Raw genomic sequence first — 20,875 nt, 5'->3', positions numbered from 1 at the left:
TGCTTTTTTAGGATTGGGTCGACCGCAAGGTTCGTAGATATCCTCAATAATCAATATGGCAATTGGGAGTCAAAGGAAATCATGAGTGAGGCTTTGAGAGGAAGGCTGCAAGGTCACTATCTGTAATGGTTCTGGATGTTGCAGTGAATTACACTTAGATATATCGCCCAAAAAGTTATGAGCGGAAGTATCGGCCTCGGCATCTTCTCCCGAATGAGCCCGGTCCAGCCCCGAACGTTTCTCCTCCAAGTTCATCAGAACTCTTTCTGCCAACAATACCTGCTTTCTACACTATGTGGCCATTTACTTCTTCAAAAAAGGACACTAGTCCATCCACACGAGAAGACCGTTCAAAATGCTGGGAAGCGAGAGACAAGTATTTCGCTTGCCTCGACCGCGTTGGAGTGTTGAAACCCGGAGACGAGAAAAAAGACGGTGCATGTGCGTCGGAGGATAAAGCCTATGAGCAGAATTGCGCCAAAAGTTGGGTGAGTTAAGGTATTATTTGATATCTTCCTCTGTGCTAACTGAAAACGGTTTATGTGGCCCTATAGATTGAATATTTTAATCAAAGACGGGTCATTGCGGACGCGCAGAAGGACAGACTAGCGCAGGCGAATACTCAGGCTGCAAATTCGAAAAGATAGTATACTCTATATCCTATGTACTTTACTACTATCGCCCGTCCGACACACCACAGTGACCACTGAATATACATCCTTTCTCGATTTTTACAAAGTATTTGTTATAGTTCGTCAAGGAGTCATCGATTCTCGTACTTGACACGCCATCTACAGGTGACAGGAAAGGTAGTGCTGGTTGTGGTGGATAGAAAGACGCAGAGAAATTACATCTCCGGTACCACTGGTATGTCTATATTCATACTTTCTTACGATCCTATTGACATGGCCTTTATGTCAAGATCCCCAAGTACTGCTTCTGGTACAAAAAAGCGCGATAACCCGCGGGTCCCATAATTGGGCGGTCTTACCCACCTTCTGTTGCCTCTTCTCCCGTCCTGTATATAGTGATTATCCGGAGCCTCCAGTCGATCACCACTCAAGGATTAAAAACGAAAAAACGAAAACTCCACTTATTAGGAGATGGAAACTGCCGAATTATCGACCACCTACATAAGTGAGACAGGAAATGACTGGACCCTGGTTGCAGTACTACATACTGTCCAACATATCCCTAATCTGCCAAGTCAGACCCACCCCAATTTTCGACCCGTTATCGGGATACGCAGTTCGGTCCGTCTCACCTGCGTCTCACTACATGCATATTGCAGCAATACCCTGGAACACATAGTCTTTGTAACTCCAGCAGGGTTCAGTATGTAAGCCTGAGAGGGAGGTTAGAGCTGAGGGGACGTACAAGCATGATACTACATGATACATATCTGCTATGCTCGTATTGACAATGACATGTCGACTCTCACGTTCCTCATTCCTACCCGTCCCGACGCGTAACTTGAACCCCGACGCACAACTTGAAACGTCAGGTCCGTTCCAGCCCTGTACAGAAACTTCGCCCCAGAAGTCTGAAGAAACCCAAAGAACATCGAACGACGAACCTGAAGTAACTAGTGAGAGCCTATTAGTTCTGTAGGGAGGTTCAGAGACTGATGCCCTCAGGTCATACTCTAGGTTATACTCAGGGCTCGAACTTTGCGAGCAGAGTTGAATCGCTTCAAAGGTGAAGCAGGATGAAGTAGAATGAAGTAATGAGGACTTCACAGCTGGTTCACAGTCTTTCACAGTAGGTAAGCAATGTTCCTGGTTGTATCATTCGGCTGTACCAGCTAAGTATCAGGCTGTACCGTGCTACATACCTCACATCAGGGCTCATCGACATCTTCCAAATTCATTATATTTTTCCTGTCAAATTGCTTCCCTTTGCTCCGCGAGGCTTCCAGCCCTTCCCAGTCAATTCCCAACCATCCCCAGCCCTTCCGGACCATTTGACGATCCAAACCGACATCCCCCTGCAGCCCCCCTGCAGCCCCCCTGCCTCCCCAGCGCGAGGTTATTATGTAACAATACACTTTGATTAACCAAATAGGCGTGATATCGATTTGGGAAACCAACAGGCTTGAATCCTGAGGTGGCCCCAAAATATATAAATACTGGTCCTAGGTCAAGTTATCTCCCATCGAGCCAGGTCTTCGACACCCTCATCCTTTATTGCCAATCTTTACTGAGCCGGCCTCAGTGACGATTATTCACGACAGAAAACCTCGACTACTTCGTACCACAAAAATGCGCCTCACGCCTACCATCCTCTTCGTCTCTATCCTCCTCACCATCGAAAGTCTTGTCGGTGCTGTAGCGATTCATAACCGCGAGGTGTACAAAAGGGCGCCCAGAGCAGAATACGAAATAGTTGCCTACCAAGATATGTACTGTGCTGGTCTTAAATTGGGAACCATGAAAGGTACTGGCTCAAATTCCCTATTATCCACCAAGGGTGCGAACTGTGCGCTGGTCAAGGAGGCTTTATCTGCAGCCTTCATACTCATACTTCATGGAAAAAATGGAGACAAGGAATACCCAGGCCCGTTAAAAAAAGGAGCTGAAATTGAAGAAAGCTTCAATAGCATGTCTGTCAGGCTTTCGTAGTCCTAGAATGGGTGAGCCCCGCAACTACTGGATTTTGTTTTCAACCGCTGTACTCATCGTTTTTCTTCACATACTTCCAGGTTTACGCCTCCAATAGCGTTGCACAGAAACTTGCGTCTGGCATTTTCCAGGATTAGAACGCCGTGCAGAAGTTGAGAATGTCGTTTCAAAGGTTGCAGCGGTTCTTATATTTGACGTTTTGTACATCGAGTATGGGCTCAATATTAGAGGATAATGTACAACACGATGTTGGCCCCCCGCTTCGTCAACTTGAACGCTTTCTTGCTCTTGAAAATCTCTCGTATTCCTTCAAACGCAACCCTCTAAAATACAATGCAGCGGCAACTTGAATGACTTAGATCTCGCTACAATGCTGGGGCCAGAACGCACGATGAGTGAAGACAATTCGTTTGGCAGACACACTTAGGGCTCTCATCATATCACCTTAGCTACAAGTACTACATGTTCTGTTGGCGTTAGCAATTAGCGGGATCATCATAGAGTAAAACCAGTCCCTCTGATTGCAACTCCACGCATCACCACTTCATTGAACCATTCCTAGTCCCTGATCCAAATTTGTTCTTACTCTGATCCAGTAGATCATGATATGCCAAGTTGTAACCGCCTTTTGGCTGTGGTTTGTGTTCACTACATCGCATAAATTGTATGCCACTGATTGATTTCAGTGATCCACATGTCGATTTCTATGATCTTGTTCTGGTCATATTTAGCGTTTGAAGAGTCGCACAAAGACTACGACATGGGTTTCATACGGCCGCAGTGCTCCAATGGAAAATCATACATAGATCTTCAACTTTTGTCCTCTCCTGCCCTGTTCCCGAGCACTCCCATTTGAGCCTTTTTGCTTCTTCCATCAACTCTTCTTCTGTTCTTCGACTTATTTCTCCTGATACTGGTTAGTTATGGCATTCAAGTATGCCTTCGTTATCAATCCTTTCATTGTCATTTCTGTGCGTCAATCATGATAGTAGTTTCTGTTCTTAACGCCTGTCTTACTATGTACACTAGATCGGAGTCATGCTCTATGGTGAGCGCGTACGGCTGTACAAAGATTGAACCTGGTTCATATGGCCTTTAATAGGTTTCTATCTCGCGTTATTCCCCACCGCTCTATATCACCTCTGTCGAAATCGAGGAGGATGGAGCCACAAATTTTCTATTGCGGCCCTCGTCGCATTATTCATCTTTGCTACCACAGCACTCGTACTGGATATCATCGGTTCTGCAGGCGCTATTATCCTCACTTTTGAAGATTTTGATGGGACCGTGGTCACCGCCGCACAAGGCAAGAGCAAGGCTCTGTTTTTGAATATATTAGAGTGAGTACGGACTGTTTTTCACTCCAATTTGCATGTTATGATACTTTTTGGGAGTAGGGAGCTGGTTCTAATGATGTATTCTTTCGCGAAGTTCGTCAAATCCTCTTTCATTTAATTATTGTACCTAATGTACTCACATATCATTCTGCTTCAGCGTTGCTGCCGATGCCGTTCTGGTGAGTTTTTATAGTAGAAAGCTACCTTCTAAGCGATATCTCAGTCAGCTCTATGCACTTAGCTCTACCGTCTTTACGCAGTGTGGGGCTTCCGCAAGCGCGTCATCATTGCGCCTCTGATCATCGCGGTTCTGAACAACGGTGAGTATCAATGCAAAAAATGCAATATTAGTCTCGGCTGAGTTTCCATACCGGATTGTCTTTGATAAGTTTTGGCTGTCCTGGACGCTTCCATCCGACTGAAGATCATTCTGGTCGTCGATGGACCGGAAGATCAAATAATGTCCTCGTCCGATATTTTTTGGACGGAAAACGCGACTATCATGACTCGGGCGTTCATGATCGTCAATTTGGTGACCAACACGCTCATTACCGGTCTTATTGGTACGTTGAAGATAATCGGATTTTCGTCATGCTGATAGTTCCTCTTGGGTCGCGGTTCAGCTGGGAGGATATGGTGGATCAGTCGACAGATCAGTGCTTCCTATGGACGAAAAGGCTCTCAAAATAAATACATGAAAATTGTCGCGATCATGCAAGTTCTTCAATGATAAATGAGCTCTGCTAAAATGTTTATGGCTTTTTGTAGTTTGGAATCTGGCGTCCTGTATCCAGTTGCAATCCTCGTTGCACTCCTGATCGGGGAACTCGTGGTGCCTAATCCAAGTCTCTTCGCTCTTCTTGCGGAGGTTGTGGTGTGTGTCTTCTCAACTTCCTTCGTGTGAGTGTTTAGTATAAAACCAGTTTTTGTGCAATATTATGCGTCTCCGGCCATTTCCTCAGTTCCGTGCCTGGAATTCTGTCAATGTCTGTGCCTTTCAATTCTGTCCACTTGAATAATAAAGGTCTCTGTCGTTGATCTGCAGAAATTGATAGTATCCGGGCTGCTAATTTGCTACATGTGTCTCGGTTTTGCAACCTCCAGTACTGTATGTTTCAATTCAGGATCATTCTCAACATTTTAGATGGCTTCATCGGTGTACTGGTTGCGATTTGCCTTCACAAGCTGGCACTCCGCCCTCAAAAAACCGAACTCCTACCTTCAAGGCAGTCTGGCCAAGGTGTCTGATAACTGACCGACTGCTTCCTAATCAGTGGCCGATGCCCTCTAAATTGCTTACCCATGACATGCTTGGACTGACCGATAGCCTCTGAACTACTGATGCTTTGCCGAAGAGCGGGAAAACCCTAGTTTCGACGCTTGTAATACACATGAGCTACATAGCAGCTAGACTAAGAGTACATATAGATATCATTCATTGTTAAGCCTTGAATTCAAATGATTACAAGAGTCGACATATACTATAAATCATCTGGATACATGGTCCTTACAATCGCAAGGGCATCAATCCAAAGCTGTACTACTTCCTGTTCACGGGGTAGGCGAACGTGGTGTTGAAGTTGCCAATTAAGTGAGATGATTTGTTCGGGAGTAAGAAGAGCCAATGGTGGATTTACAGGCACTTCATTGAGATCTGAAGGAGGTCCTCTACGGCCAAGCCAGGAGCCTGACCCTTCATGAGCATAATTTGTCCGGAGTGTTCGTAGTAATGTCTCATCCTGTAAGCCCTCCCAGTCTACTCCAAATACTTCCAGTTCTTCATCGGTCATCGTGAATTGGCCAATTTCATCACCACGAACACCATTGACAAGTGAATCAAATACAAACATGTCCTCCGGGCTGCGCGCTGGACCGAGACGCTGCGAAACCCGGTGATTATTCCAGGATTCGGCCCAGAATGAAAGTTGTTCGTTGATCATAGGGAGAAAAAGATGTTGAAGTAACCATATGTGGTTCAAATTCGAAACCTGAAGTCCATGATGCATCTCCAGAAGAGTAAATAGGTCATGCCAGGTTTGGCTGCAATAGTGGCTAACATCAACCCATAAACGTTCTATACGAACGTTGTGAACAGATCTGAGGAAACAGGGATCTTAGCATTTTCTGTTTAACATTGAATATAAATGCATACCTTCCCCAAAGATACGAGCCGCGCCCTTCTCCGCGGGCATGCTCCATAAATGCAGCTACCCATATGTTCTCAACCCCATGATCACCACGAACACGCGAAGGAAGCCGATATCTCTCTGCTGCTGATAAGAAGAGCGATAAAACAGTCTGACCCCGATTATTATTACTTGCTCGTAGCCCCGTTATGAGTCGTGAATATCCGTCAATGAAACCATGAATGATGATACCCCAACGGATAAGGCCTAAGTTACACCAATGACTGGTCTCCTGGAATATTGGGAGAATGAGGTAAAAACTTACGATGATGACCATCATGGTGCCACAAGGAGTTTGGTCCTGGAACAGAATATCCTCGACGACGAATTCGAATGCGTTCAAACACCCGATGAACAGGATCAATACGTATGAGGGAGTGGCGAATGCGCTCATATGAAACTGCAATATTTAGGCGACGAAGCATTCCGTCGAGTATTCTAATGCCTGCTCGGTGGAAATGAATGCGTAAACGTCCCAACAAAGAGTCCAGTTGCTCGTCTGAAATATTGGTGATGTATCCACTTGAAGATGATGATGGTATAGCAGCTGCTTCTACCTGTACATCATCTGGTAGGTGAGCTGGATGTGGGATTTCGGCATTGAGTAGCTCATCTTCATCACTTATACGAACTTCATTACTGCCTCCCATAGAATATCCATTGGCAGGAAACGGATTAGTGCCTGGGGAAGCAATTCCAGATTCTAAAAGACGTCGCCGGAGGGTTGAGCGAGGGACATCGAGAAAGTGACTGAGACCCGATGTAGTACGATGTCGATAGGCAAAACGAAGAAAATCTGGATTAATCACTGTTCGAGGGCGTCCCGGGCGTCCAGTGTATTCAGTGTATACAACCTCTGGTCTTCCCAGGTGTGACGATTCTACGCGCTGTTCATACAATGCTCGAATATCCAAAATCATGACCTGGAGACTATTTTGTAGAATTTGAGCTTCTTCGTGTTCAAATATTGCTACATGCTTGTGAAGATATTGCATTAGAGATGAACAGAAAGAAATTGAGCTTTTACCTCATGTGCGAGTTGAGAAAATTGATTCAAGTCTTCTCCAAGGAGCTGCAGCAGAAAGGGATCTGTTGCTTCGGCATGAACTTGACGAACAATTGCTTCAAATTGTGCATAATGAGCTCGAAAGGCATCTAAAAGGTTTATTGAATTTGGAGAAATACTAGGGTTGGTTGCATTTGGAGCAACCGTCAATGATATGAAAGACAAAAGTCCCAAAATCCAAATGTGAGTTCGGAACAATATCATAGTAGATATCGATGTTTGAATGAAGGAACATCGTCACTGGTAGTAGTACGGCATAATTGTTCCGCCTTCCCCGCGATCCTCAATAAACCATACTAGGCATCGTTAAAGGTCAAGGAATTATTTTCCTTCTACTACATGATTCCATGGTATGTGTGTCTTTTGCGAAAATGCAGGGCGCATGAGGAAACAGATCGTTTCTCTCTAAAGGCTAAACTATAAGATCTGAAGATCATTTTTAGCTATCGAGCTTCTCTGACTAATTTTATACAATTGTAAATACTTGTTTGGATTGGTGGGTACGGTGGATATACAGCGTAGCAGTCCCGCTTATGTTCATTCATTCTCTTTTCTCTGTTCCCCCTCATCACTGTCCCGGCAATGAACGTCCCTAGACCATCATATGAGAACTATGGTTGTCTTGTGCCCCCGGTAGTGCAGCAAGTGAATAATAACCACAGCTCTACAATGGTCACTCCTATGAACATCGGCTCAGAGGACATGGGTTCTATCGCGGTAACTGGTCAAGGTGATATTACTGCACCGTCGTTGAGTGATATACTCTGCTGATCATGACCATATCCGGTTCAGGTCATGGTGTTGAAGCGCAAGAGTTTTTGAGTGGACATAGAGCAGAACTCGACTGGCAAACCCTATTCCTGCTCGGAAACAGTACTGATAATCGTGTTGAAGGTTCCGATATCTTGGCCTTTGGACAGGGTAGGGCGAATAGTTATCTGTTCAAAAATGAACTCATTTCGCCCATAGATCATCAGTACCAAGCCCCCGTCTCACTGTTTGACCTCCCCTTGAGTGGTAAGCAATAACTTTCTGTCAGTTCAGCAAGAATAATGACACGTACATCAAGATATATCCCCCAGCACATTCGATACTTTATTTGCCCCGCAAGAGTCTTTTTTGAGTAGTATGGGAAATAGCATGAACGAAGCACTTCATGCTCATTCTGGTAATTTTGGTGAGCGTTCTTAAATTTCTTGTAACGTCAATATTGAAGCACACTGCAAGACCTTTCCTCAAATGCCCCTTCTGGAAATCAGGGTGAGCATCCAGTTAAATATGATTGCAAGGTACTGACATACTGGAAAGTTGCCGATTCTGGTGCAGTTCGTCCAAACCTCCATCATGAGCGCAATCTTTTTCATCCTTATCTGAGTGCATCCCGCCAATCAAACTCATTGAGTACGTCTGCATATTCGGTTGGCTCAGATATCTTTAATGACGATTTTCTAAGCTCCAGCACAGTCGACTTCGCTCAACGATCCCGCTCAAGTGGTGACTTCAATGTCTTTGCCGTTGCTCAATGGATATGTAGCTCCATCCTCGGAAGACCTCCATGCTCGGCAAGATACTCCAGTCGCAACAAAAGGTCCCGAGGTTACCACCAGTGCTCACAACTTTGAAGAATTCTGCGAAATCAACGGCTATAAGCGACTAGAAGCAACGTACCATCTTCGACCACCTGGTACCGAGCGAGCTCAGACAGCACGGACTTATTTCCAATGGGCCAGTACGCGGAACTTTGCCAAAGAGAGCGTTGGTTATGTTGGTGGCCTTGACTTACAGCGTTACAAAATTCGCTATAGTGACGGAAATGGGAAGGTTGAGACCCTCGAAACAGTCTTGATACATCGTTTGGGTTGGAACATTGCTACGTTCAAGGCTAGCACCCGAGTTTTCGAGGCTGTTGAGTATCTTGCTCCGAATTTCATCTGGAATCCCGAACACGTTCCAACTATCAGTACAAATACAAGAAATACAACTGGTGAGCTTTAATAACAGTCTAATACTCTTAAACTTATTGCTTGCGGTTTTGTCCTAGGTCAAATTATTCTCGATAAACAAAGCCCTCATGAAGTTTGGAAGGGAATTCAATATCTTTTCCATGTACCGGGCTACTTTATCAACGGTAAAATGCCTTTGAACAGCATCCTGAAGTCTGAAAAAGAACAAATTGCGGCACAGATTTCGGTGAAGGATATGCAACGTAAACTGACCTTGATTCGGAGCATGCTTATTCCTCTTAATGATTCTAATTGATTGGGCATTTGTCAACTACTTGACCTACTCCTTCATCTAACTGCTCTGCTCACTTATCGAACTACTCTGCTCACTTATCGAATTGCTCTGCTCACTTATCGAATTGCTCTGCTCACTTATCGAATTGCTCTGCTCACTTATCGAATTGCTCTGCTCACTTATTGAACTACTCTACTCACTCATTGAACTGCTCCTCTCATTTATCTCAGTCAAATTGTCTATCATTTACTACTCCTCCCATTCATTTGCCAAGTCACATACAATAGGTTTCCCCATCTTGCTACTATACCCCATATACTTGTTAGCAGCCATTCATCTTCTCAAATGTGCCTTCAATCATATCAGATTTGAAGTTATTTTCTCCATCAAATAAATGCTGCAAATGGCAAGCAATGTTCAAGATGGGAATCAATTTCATTACAAGTTTTTAACCTCGAAATTCTGATAGCTCTACTGTGTAAACAAGTTATATATACATATGAAGATTGTAGAAATTAAACAAGACATATTGATGCAAAATTGACTACAATGGCAACCAAGGTGGAGGAACTGCCACCATTCCCACTGCAGAACCTTCCAGAGGATATTCCCAGATGAGTGATCGGTGACGTCCATCCTGAGGAGCCCTAGATAGATAATGGTAGCGAGGCCATGAAAATTCACTACAAAATGATGCTGGAAGATGGTTGTGAAGATCCCAAAGTAAGATGGCATCATCTAAAGACTTCTTCCAATCGGAAGCGGGTAGGCCGTAAGATGCAATGTATGGATGCAAATCATTTACCGCTTTTGAAAGGAAGCTATGGATTGACTGTTGACGCAATTAGTTCAATGTGATAAAGTATAAGGTTCAACGTGCATTCAACATTTGGTACCACATTGTTTCGACTTCTTGAGGTGCATATTCATGCAGAGTTTGCTGATAGCTTTGAATATTGACCTGTAATGGTTAAATTAACCCAAATATAAATGCACATATGTAAAATACTTGCAGAAAAGAAATTGTGTAACGTCACTTGAGCAACTCGGTTTTTCTTCATTGCAAGGGCCTCATATCTATCCACGCCCACATGTAATTCCAGGTCTTCAATGTCAAGATCGCCGCTGCTGAACTCTGGCGGGTAAATTACTCGTTTGAGGAGAGCGGTCCGTTTATGCAATGGTTTTTCCCCATAAGTGACATCTTCTGGCCAGTGAGAAGCCCATATAGCAGAAGCATAGATGAGGAAAGGTTGCTCATATATGGTTCCCTGGACTGTCAAGAAGGTTGGCACGAAGTGCCAGAGAAACTTTGTGCGCAAAGTCTTGTGTAGTTGACGTGAAAGCTAGAACGGATCACTCATGTAGAGCTTGTCCAAGTAATGAGGAAAACATGCTTACTTCAGGATCTTGTCTTTTATCATCTATTCCACCATCTGTCCATAACCATGATTCTTCAAATGGTTCTTGGAAGTATGTGAGTGGCATGGTTGTGTGGGCGAAAGGTTTGGAGCCACATATGTATTATCAGTCACCCATCTGTTGTCCAGTAATTTCCTTACTAGGTGTAATCAAAGCAAGACACAGCACACTGCACTAATTCAAACTGGTAATCTATCAAGAGTTATGAGCTAGTTACATATGTTAATGCAAACCAAGCTCATCCAGTGTAGAAAATAAACCGAGACCCATTTCCCAACGGTGTTTTTTGCGTAATTTCTCTTCTCGAGCCTCTGCAGCAGATAGGGAAGCCTTGTAGGCTTCTTCTGACTGAAACCCATGATCCACCCAGCGAAAATTACCTCCCGACGTATACTGTGTAAAGGAATATCGAGTTTCAGTTTTCCCAATACGAGTATTTCCATGCCTACAAACACCTGAAGGTATCGCAGCCAGAGAACCCGGTGGAAACTCGACAACTATCTCCAGGTCCCATAAAATGAGATGTCCACCCTTCTTCCAGTTGTACCAACCGAGTGACCATATCCAGCACCACAAAAAAGGCAGGTTACCAAAGTCAATGTGAGGCAAACACACTGTGCGCGGACCGAAGTTGAAAGCAGCGGATGCAAGTGCGCTGTTGTCAAAAAGTTGAACGAGGGAGCTATCACTTGAAAGGAGGCGGTCAAATTGCGAACTGCAGTAGGCATAGAGTTTCGGTGCCCATGTTTTGAACACTCCTTATAAAAATGAGTGGTACATATGATTTCATCAGTAGAGGGACGAACCAGTGGCGTAACCAGAGAGCCGCTGGAAAGGACCTGACGTGACAAGCCTATTGAGAACATTCCTATTGACTTCGTTATGAACAATATTGGCCGGTTTCTACACGAGCATGTGAGCAAGGAAACACTTCGAGACTAGGTAACATACCACCCGCCCTCCCCCATGAGCCACACCTGCGTTGAGGGCCGCAAAGTCACCGCGCCGGCCATTGACGTGCTTGCTCGCGAAAGATGCCTTCTTACCTTCCTCTCGAATGAGCTCTGCAGCTTCCTCTGCGCATTTCAGGATCCCGGCATCATCCGGATACACAACAAGAGCAATAACACGACGCTCTGCGTCCGCAATAGGAACAGTGGTGCTGATACAACATAAGTATTCAGGTCCAGATACAAACTGACTCAGAAAGCTCACCCAGGAACTGCTTCGATTAAGCTGAATTGATGCAACGATCTGGGACCCACTAGCTCCTTCAACGACCATGTACGCCTCTCACCCTCCTCACCATCATCATGGAGGCCGACATATGAGGTCGAGGCAACGGGCGCATCACTCGCCAAAGAAAAGGATGCTCGGACGGCTGTAGCGTCGGGAACGAATCGAGAAACAGGTGTCGGGTGTGCACCAATCTCGTCTGCAGTTTTGGGAGGACGTTCCTGCCGCTGCTTCTTCCGATTACGATGTCCGTGAGCTTTCGACCGCTTCGCCTTTCGTTTTGCGCCATTTGATTGACTTGGGGCGCTACCGACTGGCAGCAAAGAGTGCGACTGCAAGGTCGATGGGAGGGGCGGCTCCGGCAGCGTAGATCCAAGGATCTCCGAAGATGAGGGTGGAGATGACAGCGGCGATGAGGGTGCGGAGGAGGGCGGTGATGAGAGTAGTGAAGAGCAAGAAGTCGTTGGAAGGGAGGGGAACGAGAGAGGTATTTCCAACGGAGAGGTCGGGGTCCTGTCGGTTGCGTCGTCGAGGTGGTCAAGGGTGCCTTCAAAGCTCACTGCATGGAAGAGAGCAATGGAGAAGCTAAAATTCTTCTGGAGGATGTACGAGGATGCTCCCAAGGACTTGACAGTACCTACAGAAGCCGGCATGAAGTTAGCTAGTGCGTTGGAAATAAGAATTGGAGGGGGTTGGGCACTCGACGCTCAGAGGTCCCTTGCCAAGCCCGTTTCTCGTGTTCCCAGGGCATGAGTACTCAAGAGGGGCCTTAACGGACCTCTGAGAGCCGAAAGTGCGCAGCGTGGAGGAGTATAAAAGACGCGTCAACGAACGCGATTTCGAGACTCCAGCCCTGAGTTCCCGAGGCCGAGTACTCAGAAGGGCCGGGGGCAAGTGTGTCGCGTTCGCATCCGCGTATGTTTATCAAAAGAATAAGGCATAAAATACTGACCATTTTGTAGCTTCAATTTGATCCTCATGAGCCCCGGAAATGATCCTTGTGCACCTCGGTTTGCTGCGCAAAGAATCAAATGGTGGTTGAAAAATATATTAGGTGTTGAAATTCGAAGTAGATGGTGGAGGCGGGATAAGAAGTACGGAGTAATGTTGAAATAGATCAACAAGAGACGCAGTCACGTGTCACGTGACGGGCGCTAAATTAACTCTCTCAAAGCTGAGCGCCTAAGAACTAACTGAACCGTTCGACCTGCATTCTCCTCCCTTGTAAACGCTGGAGCCCTTTGTCCTTCCAACCAGTCGCAGGTGCTAGATATCGGCGCCGGAGATCAAACACGTGCAGGCCTAGCTATTTCATACACGAAGATGGTTACCCCGTACCGTCCGGGACGGTTCCAGTTCGCTCGCCGTGCTGAAGCCAAAACGATTCAACGGGCTTTGGAAGGAGAACAAAAGTACTTTCGGACGGTGAACGCGAGCTTCAGGGGGACTACGGCTTTACTGGTAACGCAATATTTACATGCTTCAAAAACGACCCGTTAACGCTTGATATCATAGCGGAAAGCGAACCGCGAAATGAAGCTCTGGCAAAGACTGACCACATATCGGAGCACACAAGTGCATTGGAGGAGAGCATATTCCGTCTGAAAGAGATGATGATGAATGTCAAGAGGACTCAGAAACGGTGCGTTCGGATCTATTCTTCCTGAGCACATATTTTAATACATCCATTGCACATTTTCCCTACCCGCAATAACCGAGGTTTCTCGATCGTTCGGTCCACCCAAAAGTACGCTTTCATTTGGCACAACCATCTGCATCTTCCTATGTTTTCTGACGCAGCACAGAATCCCCATTCACATCTGCAGCTCGCGGAGCATGCTTTGCTGATGCGGATCTCCCTTTATTTTTGAGCATTGGCTACAATCAACGGGACCAAATCCAATATTCTCTCCAAGAACACTATCGAACTCGACTATCTGAGCTTCCCCACACTCAAGGTTTGCCTTACGGATCCAAATATGGTAGGCATTCATCGCGGTTTTTGACTGCCAACTCACTTTTTTAGTTGCCTGTTTGTTCTGGTATGCTGTTCGTGCAGCAGTGGGCTCATCAGGCCCGCCAGCGAACCGTGAGTTTTTGCTTAGGTATTTCTCGATCTAGACGAAGCTGAGATGTTACTCAGAAATTCCTCTGACATAGTAGGTTCCAAGAACATGATGGAATATTGGCTGGAGGAACCTATTTTCCCTCTGTCATATCTCCCTCAGACATTCAATGCGGATTTCGACTCTGACGGCCGACTCGAAGGAACGGAATCTATTTAAACGATTCCTTGCGATCAATCCGCTCAAGTATGTTCGGTCAGCGTACCAGCTCCCGGTGCTGCATTGATCTTTGGACTGTTCTTGAGGGCAGTATTTGTATTATAATCTTTGCTTTGTCGTGAACTGTTTTCAATCATATGTACATACCTAGTCTTGTAACTTAATCTGTATTCCAATAGGACTATGAATCCGGACTTTTGCAAAGCAGGTGTGCAATAATAAGAACAGATACTGAATACAACAATACCGAATTTAACAATACATTAGCATTAATGATAGCATAGATCAATGTTCTCCGTCTGAACTAGCCATGTCACTGGTAGCATCATCATCCTTACGGTTAGATGCTGGAGTGAAAGAGATTGGTTTGGCGTCATTCCCGCCCTTGTTTTGATTAGTTTTCCAGGCGTGAGCCATTTGAAGGAACTTGAAAGAAGTCGGGTTGTTTTCTCGCTCATTGTCAGCAAATACAAGTTCCCAATCTGGAACACATTCAATTGTGAGCAATGGCCGTAGTTGTGATTTGATTTCGGCATATCTGATCCATGCAGAAGAGTTGGCGGGGTCAAACTGAACCAATCTGAGTATTGGGAAAACCGAAGGACGAAGAGAAACAAACCTCTAAGTACTTCTCATAGAGCTTCCTAATGCGGTCAAACTCCCGAAGCTAAGAAGAGAAGTCAATCTTTTTCCAAACATTGATAGAGACGTGCACATCGGTCTCAAGTTCAATATAACCTTTGAACCACTTCTCTTTAGGGCACATGCCAATCGCCGTGCCCATTATCTTCCAAGCTGCCAGTGCGGGAAGATCCAGTCTTCTTATCTCGAACTTGGCGAACATAATCCAGAGTTCAGCAAAGGTAAATATTTTATGAGGGACGAGACTTATTGCAGTTTGATAGATTTGGCAAGCACGAGCATAATCCTATTAAGCAAGTTGGTTGTAGAATTGAAACGAGATCAGCGTGGGCGTACCTTAAGCTTGATCTCCTCGAAAAGAGCATAGTCTAACCCAGATAGATATATCTCCTCCAGGAGGTACCTGTGCTACAGCCCACTCATAGACTTCCCTGACATGTCCCATTGCAGTTTCCTCTTCTTCCGTTGTGGCGCCCTCACCTCGAAGATCCCTGAAAGCACCCTCTTCCAATCGCGCATAGTCAAACCACACATCATAGTTTCCACTGTCATGTGGAAGTTCTTCCCCGTATTGTATTCCCCGCAGATTTGGATCAAGGTATACGGGCCAAGGCAAACTACCAGGACATGTATGGAAGCTGTGAGGTGACGGTCATGGTCAAGACGGCGTGGTTGAATGAGATTAGATTGACAGGCAATAGCTAGTGTAATAAAATTTGAGAAAGATACAAGCTCGACAGATATCAGATGAAGTTCAAAGGGAAATGTAATTGTTAAACAGAGAAAATTCCTAGTGAACTTCAAAGCATATTGTACGTCCCAATGGAATCCAGCATCTGCATGAAGAGCCAATGGTGAATCGCAATCTGAGCATCTTTGACTTCCGTATCAGGGTCATAAGTATCTTTCAGCAGCTTAATCAGATACGAAGCAGGAATCCTCATCGACCTTGTACATGTCCGGAAGGAACAAGATCCTGATGAGAGATAGGCTTCGCGTAAGCCAGGACTGTTTAGGTCTTGAGGAAGATATAAAGAATCGTCATCTTCCACAAGAATAATCTTGACAGAGGTGAGTATGGATTTATGATTATTATAACGGAATACTCACTTGCATTGGGTTGCTGTCACGCAATACCCTAGTAGCACCCGTTGCTGCCCAACACATTAATCGCATTCGGAATGTAGGAGACTGCAGTCCAGTCAAGCTGGCCTTAACCTCGGGGCTGAGCCTATCCACGATGCCAGCAAATAGTTCTGGGCACGGTGCTCCAATGCCTATAAGAAAATCTTTTACAATATCTTGAAAGATCCTCCCCGCAAAGTTAGGGCCAGCATTGCTAAACGCATCGGCTAGCTCATCTAGCAATTGATTTCCAATACTAACAACGATGCGAATATTGAGAGAATCGAAACCACGTATTGTAGACATTTCTGCGGTTCGGACAAATTCTTCAGCACCTCCAAAGAAGCTGCGCACAATCTGAGCAGAAACGTTGAGTTTTTAATGTTTGAATGCACGGTTTATACTCACATCGACTAAATCAACACCGGTAGAGCAAGGAAGCAAGAAACCTTTGATAAAAGCCGTAAAATATGCATTTTCAACGTCTATGGGACCAATGACTGCATTGTGCAACATTTCCCAAGCAAGCTTCCGGTGACCAGTTTCAGACCGCCCATTTAAGACTCCAGGCTGATCATAGAAGTTAGTCAAATGCAAATAAAAGCCATAAGCATCGCACCTGGATGTTGTGATATGAGGCAAAGTGAGAAGTAAAGTCCGCAATGCTATCCATAGGTCCAATGTTTAGCCAGTGGTCCAGTGTCTCACTGAGAGAAGGCAAATATGAGGAGACCAGATCTCGATGAAGACAGGATGTGTTGCAATCATTGAGTAGATAGATGAGGAGAAGAGGATTTAAGTGACCAGGGTAATGACCATAAACAAGAGCCAACGATGTTACTGCCCCAAATAAAACCAGCTCTTCATGCTTGTTGGATGATATCTGTACATCAGCAGCTTGAAGTGTTGTGTATCCCTCATAAAGTGGCATACAGAATTCACTTTCACGTTCCTCGAAAAATTGGCGGAAAACTTCAGCAATTGTTGACTGTTCGAGACCGGGGCCTGAAGAAATGTAATCGTCCTGATCATTTACACTACCATGGCAAATTTAGTGACCATCTCGAGAATCTTTTTAAAAAATTAAGCTTACCAGACAAAGTGACGGGTCGGAGATAAAATTTTGCTCCAATCTCCACTCTGTACCGAATTCTTCATTTGTGCAATGAACTTTGCTGCAAGCTCTTGTTCATCAGTACCCTTGACTTGGAATCCGGGACAGTTTGACCCTTGTCGTTGAACCTCGGACACAATTTTGAAAATAGTTGGAGTACGTTCATCATCAAAAAATATGGGGATAAAACTGAGGGGAGCAGGCTGAGTCCAGGGCTCCTCCCATAGCTTCTTAGGTAACATCGGGCCTACTATTGAGGATGTTGAGACCTAATGGATACTGTTAGAAAAAGGATGAAAGGACTAAAGGCCTGGCGTACTAGCGTAGAAGTAGATTGAGACACGTTACTATTTAGCTCTAGTCCCGATGATGGTTGGGGCTCCCCGTCATCTGTTTCTACTGATGTTGTTGTCAAAGATTGAGCTACAACCCTCGAGTCCTGAGTATAAAAATTAGCAAATAGACTTGGCTCGAAATTAGAACACTTGCTTCTTCATCATTGTCATCGTCATCTGGCTCACACGACCCCTCAATCTCTTCCTCATCCAAAGCATGTACATTGAGGTTGGCATCAGAGTCATTGCGGAACATACTGTATAGACGTTTTGACAAACATCGATGAGGACGGATGGTATTATCAGACCCCAGGTATACTTGAGCAAGGCTCACATTTGCCTCAAGTGGGTGACTTCGAATAACTGTCATGTTGAAGTCAGACCATCAATTGAAGTTCGAGAAGTGAGATCTCACTCACTAGCATGAAGAGTGAAATGATTGTCACGAGTAATAACCAGTTTCGGAATTACATATGTACCAAAGTTGTTTGTCAGAATATCTTGAATGGTTGTGTATCTCTCGTAGGGCATTGGTCTGAGTTTCGAAGTACTGTATGATCCATTAGCCCGGCCATGATTGCTGAAACCCAGGAGTTGAAGAGGTAGAAGTTCTTGCGGAGCAAGTGGTAATGACGAGGAAACTGATGGGAGACTGTATTGTTGCCTTAGCTTGACTGTGATATCGGAAAATAAATCGAAGATGGTAGTAGAAGTTGGAAGATTCGGGTACTGGTGAAACAGGCCCAACGCATTAAGCACCATACGGTATGCTTCCTTGTTAATTTCATAGAAGATAAGTTGCCTTGGAAGACGGTAGAACTAGCAGATGACGAGGTTTCAGTAGAAAGAATATCAAGAGGGGAGAAATGCATACATTGATTTCTCCTGTTGGAGGCAGCGGTAGATAAACCAGAACATCGATGCTCATAACCTCTACTCCTCCGGAAGCTACATTGATACAGTCATCAATACTTGGGACTCGTTCTCTACGACCAAGCCCAGGAGGCCGGATGGCCTTTCCACGCCTTTTCTCTTTTTTAGAATTCTGGGGAAGGGACTGGCTGGCATGGTCAAGACGTGTATGATTAGTGCGCTGAATAACTGTCAGCCCTGGAAAGCCTGAAGCCGTAGTGACACGAGAATGTCCCTGGGAACCAACAACCCAACCATACCCATCAGTTGCACCATGTGCTTGCATGCTAGTATATGGCCTGCACACGGAAGGGGCTGGAGGAGGTAAAGTTGGTAATGTCTGACCACATTCAGGTTCAACGATAGAGAGAGGTCGTGCCTCAATGTTCGAAGTCTGGTGTTGACTTGAAGAGGAAAGCGGTGGTGCAGAAAGAGCTTGGTGTGAACCTACGGAAGGTGTCTGAAGTATGGGCCACTGTGATGGATATGGAGCAGTTGAAGAAGTGCATAGTGACGGAGGCTGATTAGAAGGTGGAGGGGGTGGAATAGGTCTCGGCACCAATTGCGAAGATGGGAGAAACTGTGCTTGATTCTGGAACGGTACTTGGGACTGCCGCATGGGATCAAATGAAGGGGACATGTATGTGGCTTGTGGTGCTGAAAGGGAAGCACTAGGAGGTAAGGAAGAATGTGTATTCTGTGATGAAGTAGTAGGTGCCTGCGACGAGGATTGAACAGAGGGAAATGCTGGATATGGCCCAGCTTGACTGGGTAAATTCTGTGTTAATGCTTGCGAACGCAAAAAGGACTGCATATAGCGTCAGGTAATAGAAGGGGAAAATATGAGGCAGATCTACCTGAAAAAGTGTCGTAGGATGTTGATTCTGACCCGTCAACTCAAGCCCTTGAGCATTTGGTGTGGCCATGAAAGACTGTAGTAGGCGGTAGAGTTGGTCACTGTTCGTGTTACCGTCCCCGCCATTGCCAGTATTGCCATCCATTGCTTATGATCGAAGGATGCTGGGAGTTATGGGCAGAAAAATGAGATTCATTTAGTATATATGACTATTGGGTATAACATCGACGGGAATAATCCTGTAAGGTATATCCAATCTGATTCCAAGCTAATAGCCGATATTGAGGATACAGTTGGCAACACATTGGGAAGGAGTTGCTAACATCGAGAGAGACCATTGGTAACATATCAAGAACTAGTTGATCATCTAAATAGAGAGGTGAAGTGAAGATCAGAAGGAACGAAACCCCAACAGTTGAGGCACAGAAAGGAATCTTTGAAGATGTCCACAAAGATGTCGAGACTAGATGTAAAGATCTCGGAGAATCCACAACTGCCAGTTTGAAATAGAGCAAATGATGAGTTGAATTCGAAGTCCAAGGCACTATGCGGATCAATAAAGAGTATGGAATATTGAACGAAATCTGCCGTCATAGTTAGTTTTCATTCAATATTCTTGACCGTGTGAGATTTCCTTGGTCTTCAGCTTCAGTAAGCATCAAAACCTCTGCGTTGTGCTTCTGCTCCATCAATTTCCTTCCGTCTCCGGCTTCGCATTACAGATATGTGATGCCATCGTCGTGGATTGTTCGACTCTTGATATCACCCTCTGCAGGCTAATGTCAGTCCTCTAATGATTTGGTCACAATTTATCAGTAATTAGGTGCTGTTCTCAGTGATATTTCTACACTCTAGATGTAATGTACTCTGCCGGTTTAGTTTGCAGGCTGTTGTTTTAGAATTTGCGAAATGACTTATAAATTCGGAGCTGATTGCCGAGAAAGTTTACGGCGGTGTGCAATATTTCTCGGAAGATCCCGATGCTCTTACCATGTATTGTAGCACCAGTTTTTGCAGTGGTGAATGTAAATTTGTACCTATCTCACTCACTACTCTATGAGTAGAACATGCTCAAGTAGATTAGTCGAAGAACTTGGGTGGAAACTGCAAATATGGAAGCCCTGTGAGCCGGCCGGCTGGCCGTGCAATGGCAGAAATTTGATTGTGAGACTGATATTTAAATCCTGTTAATACATTTTCTAAGCTTGATCAAGGATTGAGGGTAATGGCCAGTACTACTTATCTAGAGACCAACATACAACCTACTAGAGACCAACGCATAATTGCCGGAGACCAACCAATAAGTGCCGGAGAACTGACGTTTGATGCATCACGCGCATCAATTCAAGAGCATGGAATATTGAACGAAATCTGCCGTCATAGATTCCCCCGTGCCAGAACCAAGCATGCAGCAAATAGCGCTGATGCCTCGCTCTCGTCAAAAATAGACCAGCTTCATAGCGAAGGGGTTGTTGTGAACTGGAAGTATCCCGCACCAGA

The 20,875-nt window shown here is 45.1% G+C and overlaps 10 protein-coding genes across 10 annotated transcripts; 5 read left to right on the top strand and 5 right to left on the bottom strand.

Moving 5' to 3' along the window:
* Nucleotides 1–293: 293 nt before the first annotated feature.
* On the top strand, nt 294–647 carry C8R40DRAFT_1054845 (cytochrome oxidase c subunit VIb-domain-containing protein; the record flags this gene model as incomplete). The annotated part of the gene is made up of 2 exons (XM_046224955.1): nt 294–488; nt 555–647. The coding sequence occupies 2 exons, from the start codon at nt 294–296 to the stop codon at nt 645–647; spliced, it is 288 nt and encodes a 95-aa protein (XP_046082383.1).
* Nucleotides 648–2,261: 1,614 nt separating this feature from the next.
* On the top strand, nt 2,262–2,758 carry C8R40DRAFT_1174712 (uncharacterized protein; the record flags this gene model as incomplete). The annotated part of the gene is made up of 2 exons (XM_046232218.1): nt 2,262–2,606; nt 2,702–2,758. The coding sequence occupies 2 exons, from the start codon at nt 2,262–2,264 to the stop codon at nt 2,756–2,758; spliced, it is 402 nt and encodes a 133-aa protein (XP_046082382.1).
* A 786-nt stretch (nt 2,759–3,544) lies between these two features.
* Nucleotides 3,545–4,688, top strand: C8R40DRAFT_1174711 (uncharacterized protein; the record flags this gene model as incomplete). The annotated part of the gene is made up of 8 exons (XM_046232217.1): nt 3,545–3,592; nt 3,651–3,669; nt 3,724–3,961; nt 4,019–4,051; nt 4,116–4,137; nt 4,200–4,278; nt 4,348–4,521; nt 4,582–4,688. 8 exons carry the CDS (start codon nt 3,545–3,547, stop codon nt 4,686–4,688), a joined length of 720 nt encoding a protein of 239 aa, XP_046082381.1.
* Nucleotides 4,689–5,439: 751 nt separating this feature from the next.
* C8R40DRAFT_1055064 (uncharacterized protein) lies at nt 5,440–6,157 on the bottom strand (the record flags this gene model as incomplete). Its single annotated transcript, XM_046224976.1, has 2 exons — nt 5,440–6,055; nt 6,111–6,157. 2 exons carry the CDS (start codon nt 6,155–6,157, stop codon nt 5,440–5,442), a joined length of 663 nt encoding a protein of 220 aa, XP_046082380.1.
* Nucleotides 6,158–6,229: 72 nt separating this feature from the next.
* C8R40DRAFT_1030083 (uncharacterized protein) lies at nt 6,230–7,112 on the bottom strand (the record flags this gene model as incomplete). Its single annotated transcript, XM_046223134.1, has 3 exons — nt 6,230–6,351; nt 6,563–6,592; nt 6,767–7,112. Coding segments are annotated over 3 exons (498 nt in total), but the record flags the coding sequence as incomplete, so codon positions are not given.
* A 680-nt stretch (nt 7,113–7,792) lies between these two features.
* On the top strand, nt 7,793–9,469 carry C8R40DRAFT_1072586 (uncharacterized protein; the record flags this gene model as incomplete). The annotated part of the gene is made up of 8 exons (XM_046226479.1): nt 7,793–7,940; nt 8,003–8,131; nt 8,180–8,227; nt 8,280–8,387; nt 8,427–8,470; nt 8,500–8,611; nt 8,664–9,194; nt 9,252–9,469. 8 exons carry the CDS (start codon nt 7,793–7,795, stop codon nt 9,467–9,469), a joined length of 1,338 nt encoding a protein of 445 aa, XP_046082378.1.
* Nucleotides 9,470–10,319: 850 nt separating this feature from the next.
* C8R40DRAFT_1174708 (uncharacterized protein) lies at nt 10,320–10,936 on the bottom strand (the record flags this gene model as incomplete). Its single annotated transcript, XM_046232216.1, has 3 exons — nt 10,320–10,409; nt 10,486–10,794; nt 10,850–10,936. 3 exons carry the CDS (start codon nt 10,934–10,936, stop codon nt 10,320–10,322), a joined length of 486 nt encoding a protein of 161 aa, XP_046082377.1.
* A 156-nt stretch (nt 10,937–11,092) lies between these two features.
* Nucleotides 11,093–11,629, bottom strand: C8R40DRAFT_1054865 (uncharacterized protein; the record flags this gene model as incomplete). Its single annotated transcript, XM_046224957.1, has 1 exon — nt 11,093–11,629. A coding segment is annotated over one exon (537 nt), but the record flags the coding sequence as incomplete, so codon positions are not given.
* A 1,886-nt stretch (nt 11,630–13,515) lies between these two features.
* C8R40DRAFT_1054945 (uncharacterized protein) lies at nt 13,516–13,773 on the top strand (the record flags this gene model as incomplete). The annotated part of the gene is made up of 1 exon (XM_046224965.1): nt 13,516–13,773. A coding segment is annotated over one exon (258 nt), but the record flags the coding sequence as incomplete, so codon positions are not given.
* A 2,060-nt stretch (nt 13,774–15,833) lies between these two features.
* C8R40DRAFT_1055044 (uncharacterized protein) lies at nt 15,834–16,695 on the bottom strand (the record flags this gene model as incomplete). The annotated part of the gene is made up of 4 exons (XM_046224974.1): nt 15,834–15,937; nt 16,004–16,094; nt 16,144–16,515; nt 16,567–16,695. Coding segments are annotated over 4 exons (696 nt in total), but the record flags the coding sequence as incomplete, so codon positions are not given.
* Between the last annotated feature and the right edge of the window lie 4,180 nt (nt 16,696–20,875).

The sequence above is a fragment of the Lentinula edodes genome, assembly GCF_021015755.1.
Source record: "Lentinula edodes strain Le(Bin) 0899 ss11 chromosome Unknown C8R40scaffold_38, whole genome shotgun sequence".
NCBI lineage: Eukaryota > Fungi > Basidiomycota > Agaricomycetes > Agaricales > Omphalotaceae > Lentinula > Lentinula edodes.
The sequence above is the reverse complement of the archived record's forward strand: the minus strand, read 5'-3'. Positions and strand labels throughout refer to the sequence as shown.